This window comes from Buteo buteo, chromosome 4, assembly GCF_964188355.1.
Source record: "Buteo buteo chromosome 4, bButBut1.hap1.1, whole genome shotgun sequence".
Taxonomy (NCBI): domain Eukaryota; kingdom Metazoa; phylum Chordata; class Aves; order Accipitriformes; family Accipitridae; genus Buteo; species Buteo buteo.
In genome coordinates this window covers 50,262,356-50,288,792 of record NC_134174.1, presented here as the reverse complement: position 1 = coordinate 50,288,792, position 26,437 = coordinate 50,262,356, and the positions used below count along the sequence as shown (strand labels likewise).

The window sequence follows — 26,437 nt, the reverse complement described above, 5'->3', positions numbered from 1 at the left end:
TAACTTTGTATGGTTCTTCCTTCTAACTCTATCTATCTAGATCTTTTTATCTAACTCTAGATAGATCCAGGGAATCCCTTTCAGGATAAGAACTTGATTTCAAATAAAAGTTTCTACTGGATGGTTGCTGGAGGAGACACTTTTCTCCAAGAGACGCTGATGAATCTCTGCTATTCCAAGATGTGATGAGGGTCAGCTCTCAGGTAAAGGACTTGTGTTTTCCTAAGTGTTTTCTGCATAATAACTTAGCCAGCACTTGAGTTATACAGGGATGGAATGGGGAAAAGGATGAAAGAAAAATCACCCAAACTGATGTATTTACCTCTACTATGTATCATGTAAATTTATAGAAGCAGTGAACAGTGGTACATAGCTGGAAGTCACAAAAAGCCAACCACTGCTAAAAATCTCTAATTCTCAGAAAGCAATTAAGGCCAACAAGTGACAAAAGAAACATTACTTATTTCAACACAGTTACTGTTGTTTGAAGTTCATTTTATTGTTGTGTTTTATAGGTGAGATTTGTTTTACAGATTCAGGGGTAATGCCACTGAACTCCATCTTGTCAGAGCAACAAAATAACTCCAAAACAGGCTAGAGCAATAAATATCAAACCATTCAATCTAAAATGTATAAATATAAAAGTACTTTCTGAAAATGTAGGAAAAACAGGAATCCATTTTTCTGTTTTGGCCATTTGAATAGTAACATCGCTATCATCCATCCGTGTCACCTTAGATCCAGCACAATTATCTTTATGTCTTTCCCGACCACGTGGGTACATGGCTGCAGAAGAAGTCAACCCATTACTCACAGAAATCAGTTTCAGTAAAATAGCATATGAGGGCTATTGTTTCCTTTTATTTTTCTGAGCCTGCTTAATACTATGCCTATCTATCCAACTTTGTGTGTGCCTGTCACTGTGCCTGTTCACAGGCAAATATGACTGGCACAGGTATAGACTGCTGAATAAAGCAAGGACTACAACATCCAATCCGAAATAAATTTCTAAAGAGGATATTGTTTAGTGCTTAGCCTGTGAAACAGATTATAGTTCTGTGCTATCCTTTATGTATCACAGCATGGGATGCCTGAAATGGAGAAAGAAGCTGGTGTGTGCTGCATTAGAACAGGTGCATGGGGGACAGCAGCAAGGATAGCGTGAACTCTGTTCTCTTCCTGCAGTGGTTTCAGATGTGTCTGCCTGCATGATGGATTTTTTTTTTAAGCATTTAAGACTAGATTTGTGTCTTTAGACACAGTCATCACTAAGTAACAGCTTATACTGGGATGGCGGAGAAGAGTTTTTACCAGATCACCCCTGGAAATGAGGCTGTGATCTAACTGTTTTTGCTGGAAGATCAATGTGGCTTGGGGATTGTACTTGAAAGGATATTTGTTTGATCTGTGATAGCAGCAGTGTGTCTAATGATTATAAATGAGCTCAAGTAGCCAGTAACTTCATTAATGAACTAAGTCTGCACAGGACCACTGAAAAGAACCCATCTGGAACAAAAGTCTTAAAATTTTTCAGAGTTGGACTACCTTCTCATTATCCCTACAGTCAATGATAAAAGAACAGAACAAAACAAAGAACCCCCACCCTCTCCTTTGAGGAGTAATACTGACATTCTGAGAGTCCTGCAACAAAGAAGTAATTTCCAATGTCTTCCTTTATTACTTCTCTGCATTTGATCATTTTATTTTGAGCTATATGAGATGCTCTGTATCTGAAGTGAGACCCATTTAAAAAAACCAAACTTAATTATTCAAAGGTAAAGATTGTTGTCTTCTACATACATTGACATTTCTGATAATTCTGACTGACTATACTGTTCAGCCATACATATAGCATACTATTCTATTGAAACATCAAAAGATATGGTGGAGATAAGGTAGTTACTGAGAAAGGCTTATGAGAAGCCGGGGAAAATCATGGGCAATGAAGGAAATGGGGCTTAATCTACTCATAGCTGCACTTTTTAGCAGCTAGAATGTTCTTTTGGGACACAAACTGAATTCTCTGTTTAAAAACTGAAATGCTCAGGAGTAGTTATTTGAAACTGTGGCTTTTGCTTCTTCTGAAAGCAGGTAAAAGTGGTGACTGATGGTAACTGCCTCTGGTTAGCCCCCATTTGAATGGCAGTGTGTAACACTCAAGACTGCTGTTGACTCCTTAAGTAGACTCCTGATGTTTACCTTGGTCACTGAAGGAGGGTAATAAATTATTAAAATGGGGGGAAAATTAGAAAGAAATATAATCTGAAGTACATACAATCTCTGCTTGCAGCAGAACCACGGGCAAGAATTTGAATAGTCAAAACCATGTTGGATTATATACTCACGTTAAATAACCTAGGGTCCTTTGTATGTGGATGGAATCCCTTCTTTTTACAAGCAGAAACTTCTAGCATACCAGCATTAGTAAGTCTGAAGATGCCAGTGCTGGAAAGCAAAAGGTGAAACTCCTGTTACATACTGCTTCCATAATACCAGTCCAAGGTTCCACATAGAAATGACTTGGCTTATCTTAACAGATGGACAACAGAATGGTACTCAGGGACCTTTGATACACAGGAGCCAAGGCTGAGTTGGATTCTTAAAGGTATTTAAAATCAAGGGGAGTTGTATTCCTGTAAAGGAAGGGATGCTGAGAGGAAAGGGAGAGAAAAATCACAGTACTGGTGCTATTCCCATTAGGCAGGTTAGCCTACTAAAGGCCGAGGCTAGTTCATACAGCAACAGATACAAACCAGAAACTTAAGATGTTCTGGATTGTATTTCACTCATTGAACTCTAGAGGGGCAACTTAAAGAGAACAGTCTTTAAACTAGCTGTGTAAGTGACTAGTGAGAGTACCCATCCTCCACACTCTTAAGTAATCAAGTAATACAAAGCACTAGAAAAATGCACTGCTCCGTATGTATGATCTAACACTTTGAGCATTGAATAAAACTTTAGAAAAATCACTCTTCTGTAAAGAACATTAATACCTAATTACTACAGAACAGCACCTGATTAATAAATGTTACAGATAGGTGTAACAGAGTTAGAGTTAGTTACAGGGTATCAGCATAAACTATGAAAGACGACCAGAGATTTGAAAAGGTATGCAGACGTGCTCTAGGTTACAAAGCCTAGCGCTTGTGAACTTGCCACTCAGCCTGTATTTACAGCTGTGCTACCTGAATGACCCATACAGGAACTTAGGCAACCAGAATGGGATTCACAGAAGTCGCCCATGGTGGTGGAAGGCCAGAAAGAAAGGCTGAAGAAATGCACAGTCTAAACTATGGAGTTAGCTCTGCAGCCTTGAAATGCCAGGCACATCAAAGCAGAATCACAAAAGTGTTGAGGTTGGAAGGAATCTCTGAAGATTGTCTAGTCCAATGCCCCTGCTCCAGCAGAATCACCTTGAGCAGGTTGCCCAGGACCCTGTCCAGTCAGGTTTTAAATATCTCCAAGAATGTAGAATGTAACCTGTTCCATTATAAACCTTCGCATTAATACTTACACAGTTCCAGTTTTTTTCCAGATACTTATTGTTTGCATTTTATGAAATACAAAATTGGGACCTTATTATCAAAAAATGATCTTTCTCCCTCTACTCCCCAAACTGCAATTTTTATATCATGCTAGAGAAATACATCTAACCTCTCCACTTCCTTCATCAGACAGAATGAAGATAGGGCTGTAGTAGGCCACTGGCAATGACTTCTCCAGAAGAACAGCTCCTGTCATTACTACTTGGTTAAGCAAAGTATAAAAATAAATAAAATTTAAAACCTGAGGCTGAGAAGGGAGGGGGAGAGAGAAGCCAGAAACAATACTGTACATAAAGACTGACTGGAATGCAAGTCTAAACAGCTTAAAGAAAACAAACTTACAATACAATATTCCTGCCCTTCATCCCAGTTCACATGTGCTGTTTGCGTTTGATCAAATTTTACAATAAGGAGCAGGGGAAAATATCTAAATATTACTTAGAAAAATCAGAACTCACTCATTATGCTTTGGTGAACAAACAATTGCAATGGCCTCTGGCAACATTAGCTGATAAGAACAATGAGTATGAAGGTCAACACTGGATAAGAATGCAGTTTGTGTTGGATGTGTCTACAAAAAGAAAGGGAAAACTCAACATCATGAAATATTTCTTACAAATCAAGGTCGACATACATTCAAGAAGGAACAATAATTTGTAACAAGTGAAGCATCAGTACTTCCCCAGGTTGGTTTCTTAAGTTCCTGCTAACCCAGATTCTACATTGTTAGGGGGGCTTTTCAGTACAAGGTTTATGGGGTCACATTCACAACCAGATGTACAAGCAATTTTCTGATCGGGGTGGGGGGAAAGGGTGGAATGAAGAAGCACAAGACAAAGGGAAATGACTTGATTGTCCAAAATCCCTAAGAGTGAAATAAATTAATATAAAGTTTAAACAACACAATACCTTCCCCCCACATTTTGAATACAGTAGAAAAATAAATAGCATTACAAAGTAATAAAATACCTCTAAATCGACATAAACAAAAGTTGCACTGGCAAAAGAAGGCACATTGTGTCAACAGGATGCCTCAACTGCATTAAGAAATACTCATCTGTGGTGAACATTAGTGCTCATTTACATCACAACAATTAGAATTAAGTAAGCAAGTTAATTTGGATTATTCCAGTTATTTCTTTGTTATTTCCAGGTTGGCTTTTTTTTCACATAGTATGCAGAACCGATATAGAAAAGCCAGAATCTATGAGCCATACGTACATGGATCCAACCCAAAGTGAGGAGATCATACTGATCCTGAATACCAAACAATTCTTCCACATTCTCCATGTCGCAGTAATCTGGTCCCGCAGATTGCTTTGGCACTACTACATGGGTAATAGTAAATTCATTATGTGTCTGTAAAACAAACATTGACTTAGAGTGGAACAAATGATCTAGTGAATAAATGCTGAATCAGAATCTGAAAGATGTCATCCTATCAGCTAAAACAAAGCAGTGTAACTCCACTGATTCTAGTGCAGCTATACTGACTGACTGCACCTGAAAATATGCCTTAACATTTTATCATTGAAACATACAGGGTAGTATTAGTAATAACATGGATTGTTGTATTGAAATGTTCTTGGAGAGCAGTGTGAAAAGGTTGTCCTTTAAAATAATTGAAAACATGAAAAAAGAGGTTTGATAATACTATAGCTACTTTCTGTGAAACTTGGAACATCACTACTTTTGCTATTCTTTCTCTTCATGCAATTCAAATACACTTGGACACCATCTTTAACATTCTTTGTATGCCAGCATCAGCCATGACATCTTTCCCTGCTCTGAAAGGACATGAAGTGTTATCTGGGTCAAAGGAAAAAAACAGCCTGAAAATCAGATGTTCTGCAGCTTGATGGGGGGATTTTCTTCTTCTTTTTTTGTTGTGCCATTATGAATTTGATGACTCCAGTAGATTCTAACAGTCTTTATATTTCATTGTCCTGTAACTAAACCTCACTTACCTTAGATGAATGCCAGAGAAAGTACTCGAAAAAGCCTGTATTGTACAGCATGCTGAAAAACCTGCTACATTTTATAATGACAGCAGTGTATTTTGATCAGATGTTTCCCCAGTAAGGCAAGCCCACACTGCTGAAGTGACCACTCGGGTTATAATATGAAGTTAATTACATTAAAGACTAATTGTTTAGATCTGCTTTTGCTCTGAAATTGATACGTTACAGGAAAATACAGCACTATCAAATATGTCTTCCCCATACAAATGTGAGGGTTAAACTGTACCAGTTTTCCACAGAGAATTCCACATGTCTCTATTCCTCTTACTGTATTTGCCTCTGCTAGCAGCAGAAATTTGTGACAGAGATCCCTGGGCAAAATGACGCCTCTGAGTGCTTCGGCCAATTGAGCTAACAAAAAAACCAACAAACAAACAAACAAAAAAAGGAGAAAGAGGTAAAAAGACATTTGCAGCTTACACAGTGAAGTTCCCTAAAATAAGAAAATATACACGGTTACAGAAAATTACTAAAAGTGAAAGAATTATACTTACCACATCACAGATTTCTAATGAGAATAAATCTACAGCACAAGCACTTCACCCTAAACTGAGGTCACCAGCCCGTAAGATAAGATACACTCAGTAGCCTGCCCCTGAGGTGGCAGTGAGCTGATGCCATCTCCCAGGCCAGGGCTTTCCAGGGTGAACCACTGCAGGTTCTGCTTCTGTTCCCTTGAAGTCCACAGCAAGATTCAGATTTCATTCCACAGGATCACTAAGGCTCAATCTCTAGATCCATCTATTGGTACTCAACTGGAAAACATGAAACTATGCACCTAATCTCCTCCCTTAAAATGAAGAGACTATATGGAACTGTTGTGTGTACATCAACCTGTTCATATTCATATGTATATGCAATATGTGGACTCCTATAAGCAGCAAAGAGGCTGCAAAAAAGGAAAAAAAAGAGATCTCTGCACTTACTCTGAACAGCACTTAAAGTAGCTGCTGGCTTTAAGACCCGGTTTACTGGAGGTGAATGTCCAGTGCAGCCAGATATGCCGCTCCTCTCCTTTTTCTCTAGCAGGGCAGTAGATGATAAGGAACTGTTCTGCGGTACAGAAATACAAGATAGCATACTTCCATCTATCTGTTCAGACATAACCATGCCCTCTTTGGTTTTCTGATCTCGAGCTAGTTCTTGCTTCTTTAGTTGATCCTCAAAGAATTGAAACTGTTCTGATTCAAGCTGCTGTTGCCGCATATGTGCGATTCGTTTCTTCTCTGCCTCTATTAGCTTTTGATGCTCTAGTTTCTTCAGAAATTCCGTTTTACATTTGTTCTGAAACATATGCAAAAGAGTGACATTCTCAGAACACTAAAAAAAGCTACAAAAATGAAGGGAAAGAAAGAATCTAATTGTTTAATAAAACCATTAAATCCTGTCATTAAAAATTAAGCCTTTTGGAACCCATTTGCTCAACTGGCAAATACAACTATATCCCCAAAAGTACTATGATATGGAAGGAAATACCGTAAGTAAGGAATTCCTATCACAAAGCTTCCAATCTGCACACCTGCAGTGCTTTGTGTTTTTACTTCAGTACTGAATAGTGCTGGCCTCATTTGGCCATTATAATAAAGTCATTAGAAAAAGGCTTTTCAGAACAGTGATGGTAAAGAGACTAGACACAAGTGTAAGCCCTTACAATTTTCAATGCAACAGCAGATCCATAAGCACGTGGGGTTTCTGGGTAGATTTCATAATCCATGTTGTTATCTGGTTTTGTTGCTTGTCGCTGCTGTTTGGATAGGTTTGTTGACTTTCTTCTGCCACTTTCTTTCCTCAGCTTTCCCTGGATTGCTTAACCTGGCTTTGGTGCCTAGCCTCAGACACAGGAGCTGCCTTCCCCACTCTGGTCTATGCCCCCTTGCCTCCAAGCCACCTGCTGTCTCACAGACTGCAAGAGAAGCTTCAGGTTTCAACAGCCCTTCCTGCTCCCTGGTAAAGGAGAGCATCAAGCATCTCCAGAAACAAAGGAAAAAAACCAGAGCAAAGTAATTTCTTAAATGTCATGAACAAAATAGAACAGGAAAGAAAACCTCAAACCAGTCAGTGACAGGTGTGGGCATTGGGTTGGATTGTGGTTTTTTTGTTTTCTTCTTAATTCTTTAGGTCCATTTCAAGGCAAGAAAAGAAAAGGTGTTTCTTCTCAGATGCTTTTTCCAAGACAAGTTTTTAAAACTACAGGTCTTGTTTTCAGTGACTTCAATACACAAGATGCAAGTATTTACGGTTACTTAAAGACTCAAAGAGGATCGCTTCAAACCTGAGCACATTCGGAGCCAAGAGACTTTTTCCACATACTCATGCAAGTGTCTGAACAGTATTCTCTTTATAAAACACAATCAGAGTGTACCCAGGACTATTCAGATATTCATACACCGATATTACATAAATATCACAGCATGTTTGTTTCCAAGCACACACTTTTATTACTTATTTTCAAATGACCAACCAATTAGATCATGAGAAGTGAGAAGTATTCTAAGCAGCCCGTGAAATGATTACGTTCTTGTAGAACTGGCATTTTACTGCTTAATTTCTAAGAAGATTCATAGGACAGAAAAAATATTCGTATCAAAGATTTAATAACCATATAAAACTTACTTTGTTTTGCATGTATTCTTGATATTCTAAGTTATATTTTTTTAAAAGATCTCTCTTCAATTCATCTGTCCGTGGAAATGCAACCTCCTTCAATTTCTTTGGGGTGGGGAAGAAAGACAAATAAGTTTATTTTTCACTTTTTAAAAGAACTACCTGGAAAAGAAACTCATCTGTAATACGGATTTCAAAAAATACAAAATAAAAAAAAATACTGCTCTTCTCCCAGGAAAGAAAGGGAAATACACACTAAATCATCAGCTTATGAAACTTCTATAGTACACTGATCTCAATAAAGCTATATTAATTTATGTCAGTGAAAGGTGTGATACGAGTACTTCTTATCTCAAGGAAAGATTAGTCCTTTTTCTAGCAATCTGTTATCTCTGTTTTGTTTAATAGCTGTGTGATGACTAACATTTTTGTTGTAGGTGTAATTTATTAAAAAAAAAAAAAAAGCTAAATCCAACTTTCAATGTTTCAAGTAGGATCATCACATTTTTCTCTGGGACTCCCTGGACAGAAATATGACTGAATATGCCCATTTCTGGGGTGTGTGTGTGTGTGGGGGGGGGTATGTTTATTTGCAGAGATAGCTACAAATACAGCTTCCTGTGACAGCCCTGGCAGACAAAACAGTTTTCTTTTGTAAAGCAAAAACAATGCCCAATGTTTTCTACTGATGCAGAGGCTACTACAAAATAATTTAGAGGCTGTAGGTAAGGGAGGGAGAGAGACCATGTGCTTAATCCTACTAAGTGCCATAGGAGGGAACATATGTTAGATGCCCTTTCTCAACAGGGATGTTTCCCTAGATTGTGGCCCAGTCAAAACTTTGGCATGAAGCATTTTGGCTTTGAATATAACTTTACTAAGCTGTAACAGTAGAGAAAGTATGTGAATATGGCAGCGTGAAGCAAGAGACACTTATGCTTATTCTAATAATTCTCATTGGGCAATTCCAGATGTTTTAAGCTCAGTATAAGGCTGTATTTGAAATTTCTCTTTCAGGGGGAAAAAAAAAGTGAAACTATTTTGTATACAAGTAGAAAAAAAAAAATCTTGTAAGAACTAAGTAAATATATTATTTGGTAATAAAGAAAGCAAAAATATACTTTGATTATTTAGCAGGGTAATTAAATAATGCACAGACACCAGTAGTGCCACATATCTCTCTTTTCCTCTGTTTGCAATAGTCAGTTCGGACCATTAGACACTCACATAATTGGGACCAGAATCAAACTCTTAAGTGTTGTTAAATTCGTGTATGTTTAATATGTAAACTTTCAGAAGTAGCTGTACCTATGTTTCCAAAAGTCTACCAACTTATGCAGAGACCATTCTTGTTCACCTTTTAGAACAATAATTTCATTTCCAGTAATGATCAAGTGATTAAACCAAAATAAAACATGAATGACTAGTGCAGAGAGGTATCAGAAATTGAAGCTGTGGTGGTTGCTGTGGGCTACGTGTGTACTGGGAGAAGAGGAGTGCTAGGAAAGAATGGACAGATTCTGGGGGAAATATTTCTTAAAGGCTAGGAAACCACAACCCTACCTTAATAATATCTTGTTTTTCTGGTACTGCACATTGATGATAGTCTCGGTGACTGGGCAGCTTTTCTACAAACAACCTAGAAAATTAAACATGCATGTATTCGCCTCAGTAGCCAGAGGAATATCCACAATAGCTTTTATGTTGGCAGAAAAATAAGTTTCACGTAACTGTTAAAGACTGAATTCCAGATGACTTGGAGCAGGTTTCTGCACATTTGTTTAAACTAACACTGACATTCTTGTATAGACTTGTATGGGACACATATGGTAATGACAGGATATTATTTTCTACATCTGAATATATTTTCATTTTCATTAGTAGTGGGTTGGGTGAAAAAAAGGACTAACTAGCAGACAGCACTTAAAAACAGCCCTCATAAGCACCCTCCACCCTAGCCAGAGTTAATAAATCCTATTTCTACTGTCTTTATCTGTCCTTAGCTGAAATGCTGCATCTTAAATGGGAAGTCCAGAATGCAGCAGCGACTACCATTAAAGCAGTTATTTTTACCAGACCAAGCTGCACAGCCAACTGCAGTATTATTAACCTACCCAGACATCTAAATTATGGCAACACTCAGCTGCAAAGAGTTTGGAATACACAGCTGCTATCATTCTTTCAGCAATTTGTGCAATGTTCGCCTCCAGACCTTCTTTTTATAGAGATACATACATTTAAAATTCAGTGGAATCAGAAAGATTTGGTCTAGTTTTCAGAGTATGAGGAAAATAAGGTGGGTGGGAAGGAGGTCTCCTGTTATAAAAATTTTAAAATATGCATATAAAACCCCCAACCCTTTCAGAAGTAATTAAACAAACCGATCAATCCTACAGCAAAACTAGCCAGTTAAAAAGTTTAAATCTGCCACTGATGTATTTTTCAGCTGGCTATTTTGAGAGTTGTAATGAAAGCTGCCCAGTTTTGTTTTTTTCTGGGTGGGGAGAATAGTCATATAATGAACATATACAGTGAATTTTGCATTTACTCCTGTAAGAAGCAATAAATTATACTTAATCCTTTTGGGGAAGAAAAGTAAAAAGAGGCAAAAAGCCATTTTTTCATTTTTTTTAAGTGTTGTGCAATACTACCATCTTTAAGATCAGCAGAAGCTCATAGAGCGTAACTATTAAAGGCTCAGAAATCTTATCTAAACATTGCTTTTTAAGCCACACGCTGTATTTAACCAACATGCTGATAGATACAGAATAATCTGTGGGAAACAATGCTCATAGTATAGCCTGGTACAGTAAACTTAAACCTCTGTATATTAGCCTGGCAGTCGATAGACAGGACTACTAGACTAACAGTTGAGATGAATTTATAACAAAGCCTGTGGTTAGAGTAAAGATCTCCAGAGAGCAAAGCTATTCTGCAAGAAAACACAAAACATTTTTCTCCTAATCTAAAGGGGTGCCCTTTTTCATTGCAACTCTTCATTTTGGTTTACTCAGAATTATAAGTTGTAATGACTACAAATGGCTTCTTACGTTATAAACTTATTATAAAAAACAAAAGCATTCTCCAGGTTTCCCTCCTCCATATATACTGATGCCATTCGCTCCATCTCTACTCCAGATCTAAAGTAACGACGTGGAGTGATATCTTCATTGATTGTGATATTGCTGCCAAGTTTGCTTAAGGCACGTACTCTCTCTTCTGGGGTCACAGAGATGTCTGTATGGTCAGGAATAGCTACGAGCTTTTTCTAAGAAAGAACAGAGAGATTAGCAAAGAGAACCAGATATTATGTTTCACTTTCAGTAAGTGATCTAATTCAAGAAACTCAAGGGAAATCATCAGCTTTTTTCTCAAAATGGGCATTGGTTTCCCCATCGCTAGCCACAGTTGAAACATTCCAACATGTTTCTCAATTGCAAATAAATAGCGATTGCAATTACAAATAAGAAGTGATCTATCTCCTCCCCAAATCTTCAAACTACAGAAAAATCCTAGGGGGAAAGAAAAAAAAAAAAAAAAGAAGATAAAATTAAGTAAAACTCTGTAGAAATTACCAAAGGCAATATAAAGGTTGTCCTCTTTAGAATCCCCCCTCTCCCCCCCCATTCCTATAAGATTCTGCCTTAAGTTATTGAGATAATTGGTGGAGGGCCTGAATACTCAGACTCCTATTACATGACGTATAGGGTATGACTGCTGGGTATAGTTCAGCTAAGAGAGAGCAGTAAGTTTCCCTGGTCAGTCAACAGTTCACTTCAAATGTTCATTTCCACTTTCTAACAAGGCAGTTAAAGTCTAAGAAGTTAGAACTAATTCTACTGAAGAAGAAGCACAGCTGCTTATTATAGTCATTACCTTCCTGTTAGGTGGCTAAATAAGGGCTGCAACAAGTTGTTTCCTCCTGCTTTGATGAAAATTTTTACTCTTCCTATTCAAAATGTTCACTTCAACTTCTTAAAAACCTGATCACCAAAACAAGCTAAACCCCCATAAAGCACATATATAGAAATAAAATAAATTCCAACAAAACCATGAGGCAGAATGTGCAAGGAACCGGCAACATGCAGGAAGAGACCCTTGTGGCTAACAGCCAACACTGCTAAACAGCCCTCTTGAATTGTTTCTTATTTGAAAGAGCGCTAAGCCATTAAAGCATTTCTTTGTAATACATACCAATGAGCTAACAGTGAATGGTTGTTCCATGTTGTTCTCTGTCTGCAAACCAAGGAGATCGCTCTTTTCCTCCAAAGTCTCCATCTGACTGCTAAGGGCAGTATCAATCCCGTGCTCAAGATTTGCAGCCAGCTGTCTCAGGGGTTATTAACCCAAGGGAAACTTGAACATAGATATGTTGATCGTGGTCTTGTGCTGGAAAAAATATGACAAGTCATTCAGATTAGAAATACATTCAAACATTACATAAGTTTGCATGCCTGCACCCACTCATTACTTCGCTATCATAGTACTTATATATTTAATAATAGTCTAAAATTTACCAGGCATCTAGCTGACCTGTTCTAATGTTATTACAGTGGATTTAAACACAATATAACAAATTATTTTTACAATTTTTACAGCAACTTCAAAAAACCCCAATTTTCAAGCATTAAGTGAAAAACTCAAAGGTCAAAGACTAATCACAGAATTTATGTTTCCTTGAGCATATGTTTTGACAAAAATATTTATCAACAGTGTGAATCTGGCATCTTTTTTCCTGCTAAGCCTATAATTAAAAATAAAATTTATCACGTGAACTCATATCAGTAATATAAAGCAGAGAAAATATTTCAAGCACCACATGTTCCACCTGCACAGCTTGCTGACTTCAACACCACTCAGAATACAATGAACTCTGATGAATCAACTGATAGTAATTGCTTCTTGCACAGCTTTAAACAAGTAAAGACAAATATTTAGACATGTTTTGGTCATAAGCAAAAAAACCCCAAACCCCAACAAACCCCTGAAAGGGAAATGGATTATTTAAATTGCACTGGAAATATGAAAATGACGCTCCTAATGTGTTTTTTCACTTCTGTGCACTCAATCTACACAGATTTGATCCTGAATGTTGAAGGTACTTTATATATTGCAATGAATATGCTTTATGCTTTTGTAAAAGCATAAAGAGTGTGTTCGGCAAAGATATTTTCTATGCACAGCTCTCTCTAGAGGCCAGAGGACTCTGGGTTAGAGAAAAACAACCCTAATGTATTTTTAGCTGGCTGCATTTCTCAAGTATTGATTTCCATATTTGGGTCTTCCTCATTTTTTTCCAAAAATTAACAGTGTCTATTAGGTCAGTCTTTAATTTTAACAATTAGTGCAAGTATTACAGGAGAGATTAAATTCATTTAAGTAATACACTTTCTTTAAAATAATCAGAATCATCCTGTTTTACGTGCAAAAGCCCTTACTGGTGTATTTATTCCACCTTATTAATTCAATCTTACTCTGCTTTTACGTATGACCTCCCAATCTCAATGAATGTGTTCTGGCTTAACTTTATATCCATGTTTTCCATTTTCAAGATTTTTATTCTCATCATCAGGTATGTCACAGGTCTGTGAATTCAATTTCAAGACCTGCATTTTTCAAATTAAGGTATTCAAAATGCTTGCACAATTTGTGACAAAAAAAATGGAGCATGGCTTGTACACCCAAGACATCAACATTAGTTGTGGTTGCAGCGCTAACGGAAACAGTTCTCTAAATGATTTAATTGTACATACATGGAGCTCTCATGTAAATGATCAGCTTGGCCAGACAGCCTATTCATTGCCTATTCACAGACTGCAGAAAGGCCCTGTGGGACAACAATAATTAAATATTTTTGCTTTAGCCTACAGCAAGAAACATACTGCCTTATGGCTTGTTCCACCTGAAACCCTTCTTCAGCTGGACCACTGTAGATGTGGTGGACTGTGAAAGAAGAGGGCTAAAAGCTTGGCCAGCACAGAGATCATGTCAGTCTTCTGCCCCTGCAGCTCAGATTCCAAGCAGAAATAAAATCTTCAGTAAGAGACTCTGCATTCCGATGCTCTGTGTGGCTCAGGAATAACATTTTAAAAAAAACAGCTGAGAGCTAAAAAGCATGTATTTTAAAACCATTTATTTACTCACTTATCCATCACTTGTGGTTTTGTTTTGTGTTGTTTTGGTTTTTAATTTCCCCTACAAGCAACTGGGAGATCTACGATAGCTGAATCAAAGGCTGATTTTGGTCTAAAGTATGCATCCAAGTATGACAAACTGCAAAATATTCTCATCATCCAATTTATCAAAAAAAATATTGTTCAAAAGTAAAGCGTGCAGAAATGTATTTCTATTCAATTCCCTATTTCAGTTAGCAGCCATTGAGCAAGAAAACTGCTTTTCAAACACTTTCTCCCTTACAGACTTTCTCCAAAATCTAGTGAGGAAACGGACACTTTAGAGAAAGCTCTTGAGATGCTTCCCTAGGGAGGACATGGAATATGGATCATATGCTTCTTTCAACTATTACCACACCTTAAAGACCTTTCAGCCTAGCTGGTAGGGAAGTGGAAAATGTTAGTGCAGCAAGTGGAAACACAAAAGCCACTAACTGGTGTTTTGGTTTGGTTTTGAGGGGGGCAGTATTCTCAAAGAGGTCTTTGTTAAAGAAGCCTATGGTATCCCCCAGCCAAAATCTCTTTGGAACTGGCACAGGAAGACATCATGGAATCCTTTACTTGCAAACATTTCTCATCTTGGTTGCCTCTAAGAAAGATAAAGTTATCTTTAAGCTAATTCAGTGATTTTTTAATTTTTTTTTTTAACCTAAAGAAGCATTAAAAATAAGAAAAAAAATGTCTAATACCAGGTATTTTAAAGAGAAGACATCTGGTAACAGCAGAAACTGACACTTCCTCAAAATTTTGTCAGAGCTTTGAAAGGATGAAGAAGCTCTGCAGAGAGCACAAGTCAAGCCACAGTGCAAGAGCTTAGCAGAAGAATCGCTACAAATGAAAGAGGAAACTGACTTTTTAAATTTGGCTTCAGGAGCACATTAAAACCCAGACGCTGTAAATAAAGAACTACTAGGATGAATTTGTATCAATTCTACAAAAATGTCAAATGAGACTCAACTATAGTAGCTATTACAGGTGGCAGTGTAATTAAAAAAAAAAGAAAATTCTAAAAAGAACATGGGCTGTCTTATGACTGCACTCTAATATATTATCCTTAACATGTGGACACACCGGCCAGAATTGTAAGCAATTAAAATGCAGAAAGTTAAGCTTTACTAAAAACACCACCACAGGCATGTCTGCCAGTTTCCTGGAATGTCTCTGTGCATAATGTTCCTCATGGTGCAGCTCCACAATCACCTTCAGCTGGTCCAAGGCCATGACACTGCCAAGGGGCTCCCCTCACCCCCACCATACTTCTTTGTACTTCCACTTTGTTGGCATCAGTGACTTCAAGGCGAGTTGTAGCTGATCTAAATTAAAATCAAATGGACTTTTAAAATTAATTACTTCCTTCTCAAACTCTGAATGCAAGGGAGGATGCAGAAACATGAAGCCAGCAAAACAGACAGACTTGCCCCTTTCCAAGGCAGTGCTGTCCTAGACTGATATGAGCTGTCTTTGAAAACGCACCCTAAGGGCTAGTACAGCACCTATAAGAATTGCCCAGTCCTGATGAGTGACTCTTTGTCTTCTGGAAATACACTTATATTTCACTCTACAAGAGCAAAGAGAAATTCAAATATCAAACCTCCCTGTGTAACTGAAACTAATTATATTTAAATATTCAACATCGTTATGTTAATACAGTGAACAACAATCCAACCCCAACCACCAGGGATAAGTAGCAATGCTAGCTTGGAGCTGTCTTAGTTTATTAGAGTGTAAAGTTCTCTAAATTCTAAGAGTAAAGATGCATTAGTTTATTAGAGTGTAAAGTGCTCTAAATTCTAAGAGTAAAGATGCATTTTTCTGCTTTACAATTTTGGGCACTCCAACTAACTTAGATGGACTTAGGTAATGTTTGATTAAGAAGAAACGTTTGGACATTTAGCATGAAATCAAGCTTTTTCTAATGATGAATATTCTGAAAGTCATTATCAGAATATAAGAATTCACTCAACAGTTAAGAAACTTTTCTTGATTTCATTGGTAACGGCACTCCTTACCAAATCCCATTTCCTCCTCAAAACCCACTTGTTTTCCTATACGATCCAGCTTATTATACTATGCATTAATCCTCTGTAAAATCCAGCTTTATTAAATTGAAGGTCTTCAGCCACAGGAAATAGAGCAAAGTGAGAAAATAAGCATTTTAATGGCATTGAAAGTCATTCTTTCTGTTCAGGCTACAGACCGTGGTGCCAAGTACCAGGGAAGTGAAAAGCAGAGAGAGCAATTTCAACTTAAAAGTATAGGCAAATAGTAGTACATGAAGATAGAATAAGTATATCAAGATACATCAAGTACCTCAAGAGTAGGCTAGTAAGGCAGAGGTGGTATAAGAAGATCTGGAGAATGCATACACAAACTCTCATAGTTTTCCGAGAGGTATAATATCATAATTCATCACAAATTCCCCAATGTCCTCACAGTTCACTGCATGCTGGCATGTTTCAATTGCTGGGATGGATGGATGTGGACAAACAAGAGCCCCTCTGCCTGTGCTCAGAGCCCGGGAGGCATGACCCAGCTAAGTTTGCAAGCTATGTAACGGTGCTCTGTGAAAGCGAAAGGTGGCACACATGGCTGCACAGCAAGACTTATTAGCTCAAGCGCAGTATGAACTATTTAAGTTACACAGTTTGTGTTTACAATGCCTTGTGTGGAGCCAGCTCACAGTCTGGGCAGAAAGAGCTTGTATCAGTCTTCATGCATTCCTATGACTGGCTCCAAAATGTCTATTTAGTATGGCATGTCCTTCACCCAACTACAGTGAGGTGACTGTACCAGCAAAGACAACGAAGCCAAGCAGGACCATACTCTGCCAAAGGATGCACACAGGGACTGGTGGTACCCCAGCGGGAGTTGCACTGCTCAGACTTTCTGGAGAAGACACAGCCACAGAGCTCAGAGTACCAGTACCTCCCAGAAACTAGCTGACTGCAGAGCATGAGGACTGAATTTCAGCTCCTTACCATCATCTTGAGGCTGCTTTTCCTTCTTCAGAAGAGGTTTTTAAATGCTGAATGAGCTTTTCAGATTTTTAAACAAGTAACTGCCTAACTTCAATAACCATTAGTTTAATCATCAGTTTCCACTTTATAACATTCGTTACTTTGAAACATTGTTATTAGTTACTTTGAAACATTAGTTTCCCCTTTGTAAGATATTTTTAAATTCCAAGTGAATTAGTCATAAGACACTGACCTCACTGCTGTCAGAAACATCTGTCAATATTTTGACTATTGGTCCTACTAAAAAGCTGCATTAAAGAGATCACTGGTAAAATTTTCCAAAGCACTTTTTTCACTCAAAGCTTAGGTTCTGTTAAGAATGACAGGGACTTGGGGCATTACCAATGATTTATTCTTTACATATTTTTTAATAGTGGATTATTTCAGAAATACTCATCCGTTTGTTTGATATTTTGGTGGAATGTAAAGCCCAGATGTGTTTCCCATCAAAATCATTCACTTTGGTTCATTGGGATCGGATCCTTACAGTATATGTAGAAATATTTGCTAATATAGGAGCTAAAACGTGTCATAGTTCTGCTTTTTACAAACTATTCCTGAGAGCACTATTCTGCATTCATCCCATGGTAAGAAAAAGCTTACTTTAGTATTGTTGTGAGGAGTTAAAACAGTAATATTCTGTTTACTATACTAGGAAGTGTGGTGATTATAGAATCCTAGAATAAAGATGCATCTTAAACAATAAAGGGGTCAGTTCTCATTAAAATAGCCAAATTAGCAAGTGCAAACCCCACCTTTTAATTATCCATAATGGAACTAAATTGTCTCAGCAAACTTGAAATAGGGCACATTCAGTCATTGCCAGATGAAGATAAAGGACTGTTTCATAGCAATGTCATGCATGATCCAGATACTTGTACTTCTGTACTTTTGTATTGGGTTTGTGTGGCAAGGTTTGGGGGGGGGGGGGGGGAAGGGAGGGGTGACAGGGGTGGCTTCTGTGAGAAGCTGCTGGAAGCTTCCCCTGTGTACAACAGAGCCAATGCCAGCCGGCTCTGAGATGGACCCGCCGCTGGCCAAGGCTAAGCCCATCAGTGATAGTGGCAGCGCCTCTGGGATAACATATTTAAGAAGGAAAAAAAGTTGCTGGGATGCAGAAATGGCAGTTGGAGAGAGGGTGAGAACATGCGAGAGAAACAACCCTGCAGACCCCCAGGTCAGTGATGAAGGAGGGGGAGGAGGTGCTCCAGGCACTGGAGCAGAGATTCCCCTGCAGCCCGTGGGGAAGACCATGGTGAGGCAGGCTGTCCCCCTGCAGCCCAGGGAGGTCCACGGTGGAGCAGATCTCCACCTGCAGCCCATGGAGGACCCCACACCGGAGCAGGTGGGTGCCCAAAGGAGGCTGTGACCCCGTGGGAAGCCCACGCTGGAGCAGGCTCCTGGCAGGACCTGCAGATCCATGGAGAAGAGCCCCACGCTGGAGCAGGTTTTCTGGCAGCACTTGTGACCCCGTGGAGGACCCACGCTGGAGCAGTGTGCTTCTGAAGGACTGCACCCTGTGGAAAGGACCCACACTGGAGCAGTTTGTGAAAAACTGCAGCCCGTGGGAAGGACCCACGTTGGAGAAGTTCATAGAGGACTGTCTCCCATGGGAGGGACCCCATGCTGGAGCAGGGGAAGAGTGTGAGGAGTCCTGCCCCTGAGGAGGATAGAGCGGCAGAAACAAAATGTGATGAACTGGTCATAACCCCCATTCCCCGTCCCCTGTGCTGCTGGCAGGGGGGCTAGGAAGAGAATCCGGGAATGAAGTTGTGCCTGGGAAGAAGAAAGGGGTGGAAGGAAGGTGTTTTGAGATTTGGGTTTATTTCTCATTGCCCTACTCTGGTTGATTGGCAATAAATTAAGTTATTTTTCCCCAAGTCAAGTCTGTTTTGCCCGTGACGGTAATTGGTTGAGTGATCTCTCCCTGTCCTTATCTCAAGCCACGAGCCCTGTGTTATATTTTCTCTCCCCTGTCCAGCTGAGAGGGGGAGTGATAGAATGGCTTTGGTGGGCACCTGGCGTCCAGCCAGGGTCAACCCACCCACAACTCTGAAGTGGATGTTCAAGGGAATTTGGTGAAAAATGTGTTAGAAATACAGGCAACCAAACTCATTCAGCTCTTTTTGAAGTGCTAGGCCATGTATTGGCACAGCACATAATCATTTATACGCACACTTGGGTTTGATATAAAATATGCTGAAAACCAGCCTAAATAGCAAACTGCCTTCTGTTGGTTCTCTCCAAAAAGAAACAGCATGTTCATCTGTCAACATGTTTTTTGAAACAACTGTTCACTGTTACAGCAAGTGATTCAGCTAGTATAGTTAAGTAGTCTCTTCTGGAAAAAAACAACAAAGCACTGAATGTCATGGCAAGATCATTCTCTTGCGCAGAGAAAAAACCCAGTCAACCAAAACCAAGAGAATGGCCATTCAGTGAAAAGAAGCACTGCAAGGAACCGCTTGCTGAGAAGCCCGTGTCTTTCAATGGACAAATTGCTCTTCATAGTAGGAGCTACTAGGCTTGGGTCTAGAAAAGCCTGTCTCAGTAATGGTTCCTAATTTAACACTGCCCCTTAACTCCATGGCTCCATTTAAACAGCACTGCCAAGATCTCCTCCCAAGCCCCACAATCTCCCAGAGGCAGCTGCTGAGCTATACAATCTCTTAGAAGTGGGTCAAGGTTATATCCTCTTTTTCACCTGCTGTGAAGGACCAGTCCCACCCACTGCCCAGCAGGCTGCCTGGAGGTCCCTCTGCAGACTGTGTCAGCAACATGCAGACAGTAGCAGCTTCACCTGCTTGGGTACTGGGAGGGAGAAATCACCATGCAGTGGAAATTCTCCATGCACAGGTGTGCCAAACCCAAGTCTTGCCTATACGGTTATGCCACTCAGTGCTGTATCTTACATCACAAAACTGAGCATTATTTTCATCTAAAGAAAATGTGAGTGAAACAAGGTTCTGTTTTCTCACAGTTAAAAAAGTTAGAACAATTATTTGAAGACTTTAAAAGTTGTTCTGCAAATATTTGGATGACTGCAATTAGTTAATGTAGCTACTTGAATATCATTGACTGGCTGTTGTCTAGGGACAGTTTTCCTTTTGGAACAGATACAAACATTACTGCATTAAGAAGCTACATCAATAAAATTAGATTGCTACTGGGTCTGCTAAGACTCTGATAAACAACTACAATATGCAGATAACATCCCACATGACTCCCTAGAGAGAATAGGAACATAGAACCTACAGGCTTTTCCCATTGCTTCAGAGCACAGAGGAGATCACTGATTTTCACCTATTTTCTTATTCATTTTCATGCAGACTATTTTGAAGTCAAGATCTAGTATGTTTGTGCTACTACAGCATAACCCTATGCATTTGAGCTGTACACATAGGTGATGGCTTGCTACCAGATTTATTAATATGCTCTGTCTACAAAGATATTAGTCACTTTTAAAAGAATGTCCTGAAAAACAGACTGGAAATATTGAACATTGAAACATGCATCTGTGAACTGCTGACAGTTCTTTCTCTTGTGATTTCTTGTGTCAAAACAAAACAAAATCCCTCCCTCCCTCTCCCTCCCTTTTTTGGCAACACCATTCAGTTTCAGCAGAAAAGCATTTTTAACATAATGGATAAAGTATCACCATCGTTAGAATGTCTTGGATTACAAGCAATAGCCTTCTTAGGCAGTCACTGAAATATACTTATGCAACACAGAACGGCATCATTCCAGTGACCCACTAAAAGGATGTTCTAGACATGGTGTAGAAAAACAGTGCCATTTCCTTCCTTTACGAAATTCACAACAATCTCCCATCAAAATTAGTGTACCAGGACACATTAAGCCAGAAGAGGACAGAAATAAAAAATTAGCTGTTGTTATATAATTTGTTCTCTGATGATTCAGCTGAAATACTGAAAAAAGAGATACCTGCAATACATAACATCACTTCCACCATGAAGACAAGAAGCTGTGTTGCTAAGGGAAACAAATGAGAGGCTAAAATCAGCACAGAGGTCTGCAACACTTCTTAGACTTCTAAAACCAAAGAAAGCATGATTCTTTGCAAATCCTCAGGTTTCACAGATTTTTCTGCCTGTAGCCCTATCTCTCTCAGAGGCAAAGTCCCACTAGGATAAAAGGGTTAAGAACCTTCTTGTTCTTCCTATAAAAGGCAACGATTTTTCTGGCAATATTTGCTACTTGGTTTTATAACACTTTCACACTCCATAACCTCTAATACAGACATTTGTTAATTGGGTGAGTAACTGGTTGCAACAATCAATTTCTGTTTCTATCTGATGATTAATTCCTATTCTGTCTTACTTTGTACTGTTCACAACGTAGGTGACCAAAAAAAAGGAGAAGTAAATTTAATTGGCATTTCTGATATATAAATTCACAGTTCATCTGAAGTCTATTAAATCATCTATAAAGCATGAAGCTTGTCTTGTGGCCTTAAATCTTGAAGAAATAATTTGGTGCATTAGTTCAATGGATTCTGACTACTTTGTACACTAATGGTTAGGTAAGAAAAGTGCAAGTAAAAACCCGATAGTGATGTTACCTACAGGATGGAGCGTGGTCAACCAGTAAAAATAACTACCATGTTTCTGCAGTACAATGCTTATATCAAGGTAACACAGTTAGTTGATTTCATAATGAAGTCTTTGACCTCCTGCCCTATCCTAGATGATTCAGGATGTCTCATACCATGAGCAGATGAGGGGAAAAAAAAAACAAACCAAAAAACAAACCAAACAAAAACCAGGAATGTCTGGCTTCACAAGAAGAATTCAGTGTGCTTTAGATCATTTTGTCTACTTGGATAGTTACAATATTTAATTTCTCTTTTGTAAGTTTGCTAAGATTGACAATGGCAAACACATGTTTTATAGCAGCACTGACTGTAACACGGTCAGCTCACAGGGCTGCTTGAAAGTCGTCCGAATTATCTAAAGTATCAAAGCTGAGCACAATGATTTGTGGCTAACATCTCGTACGCAGGAAGACCAACAGGCTATTCATTCCCGTGAAGTTATGCACCGGCTATCTTTGAGCCTATTTCCAAATTATTTGCTTTTCTCTTCAGGATGAGTCCAATGATCTTTGCAGCCTATCCAAGCTCCTTTCTATATCAACTGAGAGAGCTAGACATCTCTGAAGGCCTTTTGACAGTGGTTCAGAGATGCTAAAAGAGGAAGATACTTTCTACATTGATTATGTATTGAGCCCACAGCTTCCCTAATGCAATTCCATATGTTGTCTGCTGAACTGTGAGTCATCTAGAGCTGCCAGCAGGAAGTGGTAGGCAACGGGTTGTGTCTGAGCAGGTGCCTGACTCACTGCATTACCATGAAGTATCATCATCCATGTAAGACTGAAAATGCTGGGTTTTTATAAAAGGGATGCCTATGCAACTAAGCCACTACACGCGGATCATTCAGGAACTGTACGAGCAAGACCGTTTGCTTTCATGGACTGATACTTCTATTTATAATGGAAACTATGACCAGAAAACATGTTTTCTGGTATGGCAATCTAAATGTTAAATATTTATTAAAAAGATATAGACAAAGACTTTCATTACACGGCAGCAAACTAAGTTTCAGAACACAAACTGGAAATGTAAACTTTGACACAGAAATAAAATCTCAGGAGTCAGGTAAGAACAGGAAGAAAACCACTACGCATACAAGTTCAGCAGAGACCAAATATTTATTTTTATACAGTACTTGCTCAGTGTCTTAATGCATAAGTCACCTTGCCACTCCATCAGGAGTTGAAGATTTCACTACACCCCTCACCTTGAGCTATACCCTTCCTCAGCGTGGTGATTAACTTCCAGGAAATGCCTTAAGGCCTGACCTTGAGCATACTTCACGCACATAAAGAAAACCACATGAGAAATGCCTTCACAGTATGCCCACAGCAATATCACTAATACACATGACTGGAGGATTGATCGAGACACTGAACCCCTCTCTGCACTTATAGCCATTTTAAATACTATTAAAAAACCATAACTATGAAATTTGCACCTACAGAATTATACAGGGTTTGGGAGGAATGCTTCCTACGCTCTCCTGCAATCCATGAAACTCTGGACTTGTCAGCACCGGCCTTTGCTTTAGTTGTTTGTACCTTTAGCACCTAGGCATGCAATATACCAGGCAGTAATGCATTTAGCCAGTCAGGAAACCCAGCTGTTACAGAGTAACACAATATATTGCCTCAGCAACACCCACAACAACAAACCTGGACTCCATTCTCCTGGGAATATTTCACCAAGTTCTGAGTCTGTATCCTATTTTCTAGGACCTGATGGTCTAAGGCAATTTATCAAATATATGCTAACTACAGCTTTGGACAGTCAATCACTTTAGCCTGCAACGAGGCGAAAACCCACTTCTGTGAAGACAGAACTTTCTCAAAGCCGGTCTTCACCTGAGGAATGAACTCCCTGGGAACTGCAGTCCATCCAAGACCTCCTAATCTCACCACTTTCCGTTCTCAGTAGAGGGTGATGTTTTTCCCGCCCATGAATTCCGAGACAAGCGTTCAGAACCATGTGCATATTAAATAAAAAGAATTCCAAACCAAGAGGAATTCCCGCAGAAGAGACTTTTTGCCACCCTTCTGAAAGAGGACAGCGCATCCACGTGTGAGAGAAGCGAGTTACGTTCCTCGGTGTGCTTGAGGCGCACCTCAGGTCCTACAGAGGTCTGAACGAGGTAGGTACAAAGTGAAGTACAAGAGCAGAAACAGCCTCTGAGAGGGGTGCCCAGCGGTCACAATTTCTTCTTTTTTTACGTGATTTTGCTTTCTGTTCCGATGCTAATCTTTCACGTGCCTACGGAAATTATTTAAGAGTAGAGTACTGTTCTAAGTTCGCTTTCTCTCGGAAACGCAGCGGCGTTCCGAGCTCTGCTACCCACTGTACCGTAATCGCCCATTTCCGTAGGCGCAGTGAAGCCGGCAGCTTGGCCCGGCCCGGGCCGGCCGCTCCCCGCCGCCCCGCACACCCACAAGTCGCCGGTGGCACCGCGATGCCCGCGCTGCGTCCATGCACCCACGGCCGCTCCCTCGCTCCTCCGTGCCCCGCGGCGCGCCCCGCCTGAGGCCGTTCGTGCCGAAAGGTCCGCCCTGCCCGGAGGAGGGTGATTTCCGACAGGCCTCCTGGGATCGCGGCACCTGACACCCGAGGCGGGGACGGCCCGCACCCATCGCGCACCGGGGGCGTTCGCCGGGGCGGCCGAGCTGATGGAGCTCGTAGCGGCCGCGGAGGGGGCGCGGCGCGGCGCGGCGCCGTCCCTTTCTCCCTCAGTCCGCGGGGGCCGCCGGCGCAAAGCGGCGGGATGGAGGCGGGGAGGCAGCGCCCCGCCGGCTCCCTGCCCCGCGCTCCCCACACTGGGGAAGGCGGCGGCCGCTTACCGGATCTCGCCTCGGTCCTTGCGGCCCCGGCCGGCCGGTGCTCCTGGAGACAAAGCGAGGGGCGCCCGCCCCGCCGCGGCGGGGGAGGCAGGAGCGGCGGTGGGGGGGGCCGGGGCCTGGGCCTCCGCCGCCCGGCCTCGCCTCGCCTCGCCTGGCCTCGCCCCGCCGGCACTCGGCGCCCCGGGCGCCCCGCGCAGGAGCGGCGGGCGGGGCGGGGCGGCGCGGCAGGTGCCGGCGGCGCCGCGGAGAGCCGAGCCGAGCCGAGGCGAGCCGAGCGCCCTGCGCCGCCGCAGCCGGCCCAGGTTACGGTGCGGGGCGAAGGGAGGAGCCTGCGCGCCGCCGGGGCGAGCGGCGTGGCCGCGGCCCGCTCTGCGCCGCGGGGTCCGCCGCCGCTGCAGCCCGACGGCCGCGGGCGCCGCCGCGCGCTCGGGGCCGCCGTTGCAGCCCAGCGGCTGCCCGGGAGGGCGAGGGGAGGCGGCGGCGGCGAGGGCAGGGGGGCCGGAGGGGAGGGGCGGGCAGGGGGGCTGCAGCATGGCCCGCGCTCACCTGGCGTGTGTCCCCTCCACGCTTGCCTCGCTCCTGGTGGTGTCAGTCCGGCCATCGGTTCGGTTAAGTCCGCGCCTCCTTGGGTACCGGCGGGCAAGCGAGCCGCACCTGGGCCGATCTAAACCTCGGGTGCGGCGAGCTGAGGGGAAACCCAGTTAGCGCTGCTGCTGAGGAAGGTGTCTGTGGGTGAGGAGGAAGAGGAGGAAGGTCGAAATGAAGGCGTGGTGGTCAGTATGGGGCTGTGGTACCTGGGAAGAGGAATCGATGGAGAGGAGGAGAGTTGGTCCCCTGAGGCAGAGGAGGCAGGGAGCTGCAGGAGGAAGGCAGGCAGGCAGGCAGCCTGGGTTTCTGAGGAGGCAGGGCAGGGCAGAGCAGTGCAGTACTGTGCTGTGCTGTGGGCTGGCCCACATCTCTGCTGGGAATGTCTAGCCAACACAGCAGTTGCGCCATGACGAATTTGGATGACCTCCTTGGTGGCCTTCTGCTGAAGTTGCTCAGCAGATATTGATTGTATTGATGTCTTTCCTGGGGCCGAAACCTGGACAGGGAAGTCTAGATGTGGTCTAAGATACTTGTATTTAGCTCATCCTGCACCCCCAGGGACGGTAAGGGCATTTCCCTTCCTTCCTTTTGTTGTGCGCGTGGCTGTTCTGGCTGCTTGGCATCCCAGCCTGGAAGTACCACTCCTGGTGCTAGTGGCTGTGGTGTGGGGCAACAGGTCTTGGTCCCGGCTTTAAGAACAGGAGGGTCTGATTTGGGCAAGCAACAAAAATCCTGTTTGTTTGAACATTTACCTTGTTATCTTGGATTTTTCATGCAACACCAGTGGTTCGCTAAGTTTGGCTCAAAGTGTTATAAAGTACAGGCTCCAGTCCGTGCCATGGAGAGCTTTGTCTGTGCTCAGTGTAGAGAGTTGAGTTAATCCTGTCCTGAAGCTGAGGTGCAAGAGACCCTTACAGTGCTGCAAGGATGTTGTCTGGGTAGCTAACAGTGTTCCAAGGGGAAGTGTAAGGGATGGGTGTTCCTGTTGTCTAGACACTGGCCATTCCAGGACTGCATTCCTGACGGATGGCAATAAGAAG

The 26,437-nt window shown here is 41.4% G+C and overlaps 1 protein-coding gene across 2 annotated transcripts; it reads right to left on the bottom strand.

Moving 5' to 3' along the window:
• Positions 1-484: 484 nt before the first annotated feature.
• Positions 485-25,112, bottom strand: STAMBPL1 (STAM binding protein like 1). Of its 2 annotated transcripts, none has more exons than XM_075026010.1 (11): positions 24,810-25,112; positions 12,365-12,559; positions 11,221-11,438; positions 9,734-9,809; positions 8,180-8,275; positions 6,493-6,850; positions 5,793-5,917; positions 4,767-4,904; positions 4,004-4,116; positions 2,346-2,445; positions 485-786 (listed from the first exon to the last, which is right to left on the bottom strand). In XM_075026010.1, exons 2-11 carry the CDS (start codon positions 12,446-12,448, stop codon positions 730-732), a joined length of 1,365 nt encoding a protein of 454 aa, XP_074882111.1. In that variant the 5' UTR covers positions 12,449-12,559; positions 24,810-25,112; the 3' UTR covers positions 485-729. The 2 variants fall into 2 exon arrangements, with proteins under 2 accessions (XP_074882111.1, XP_074882112.1); XM_075026011.1 differs by lacking the exon at positions 24,810-25,112 and adding an exon at positions 14,053-14,070.
• Positions 25,113-26,437: the final 1,325 nt, after the last annotated feature.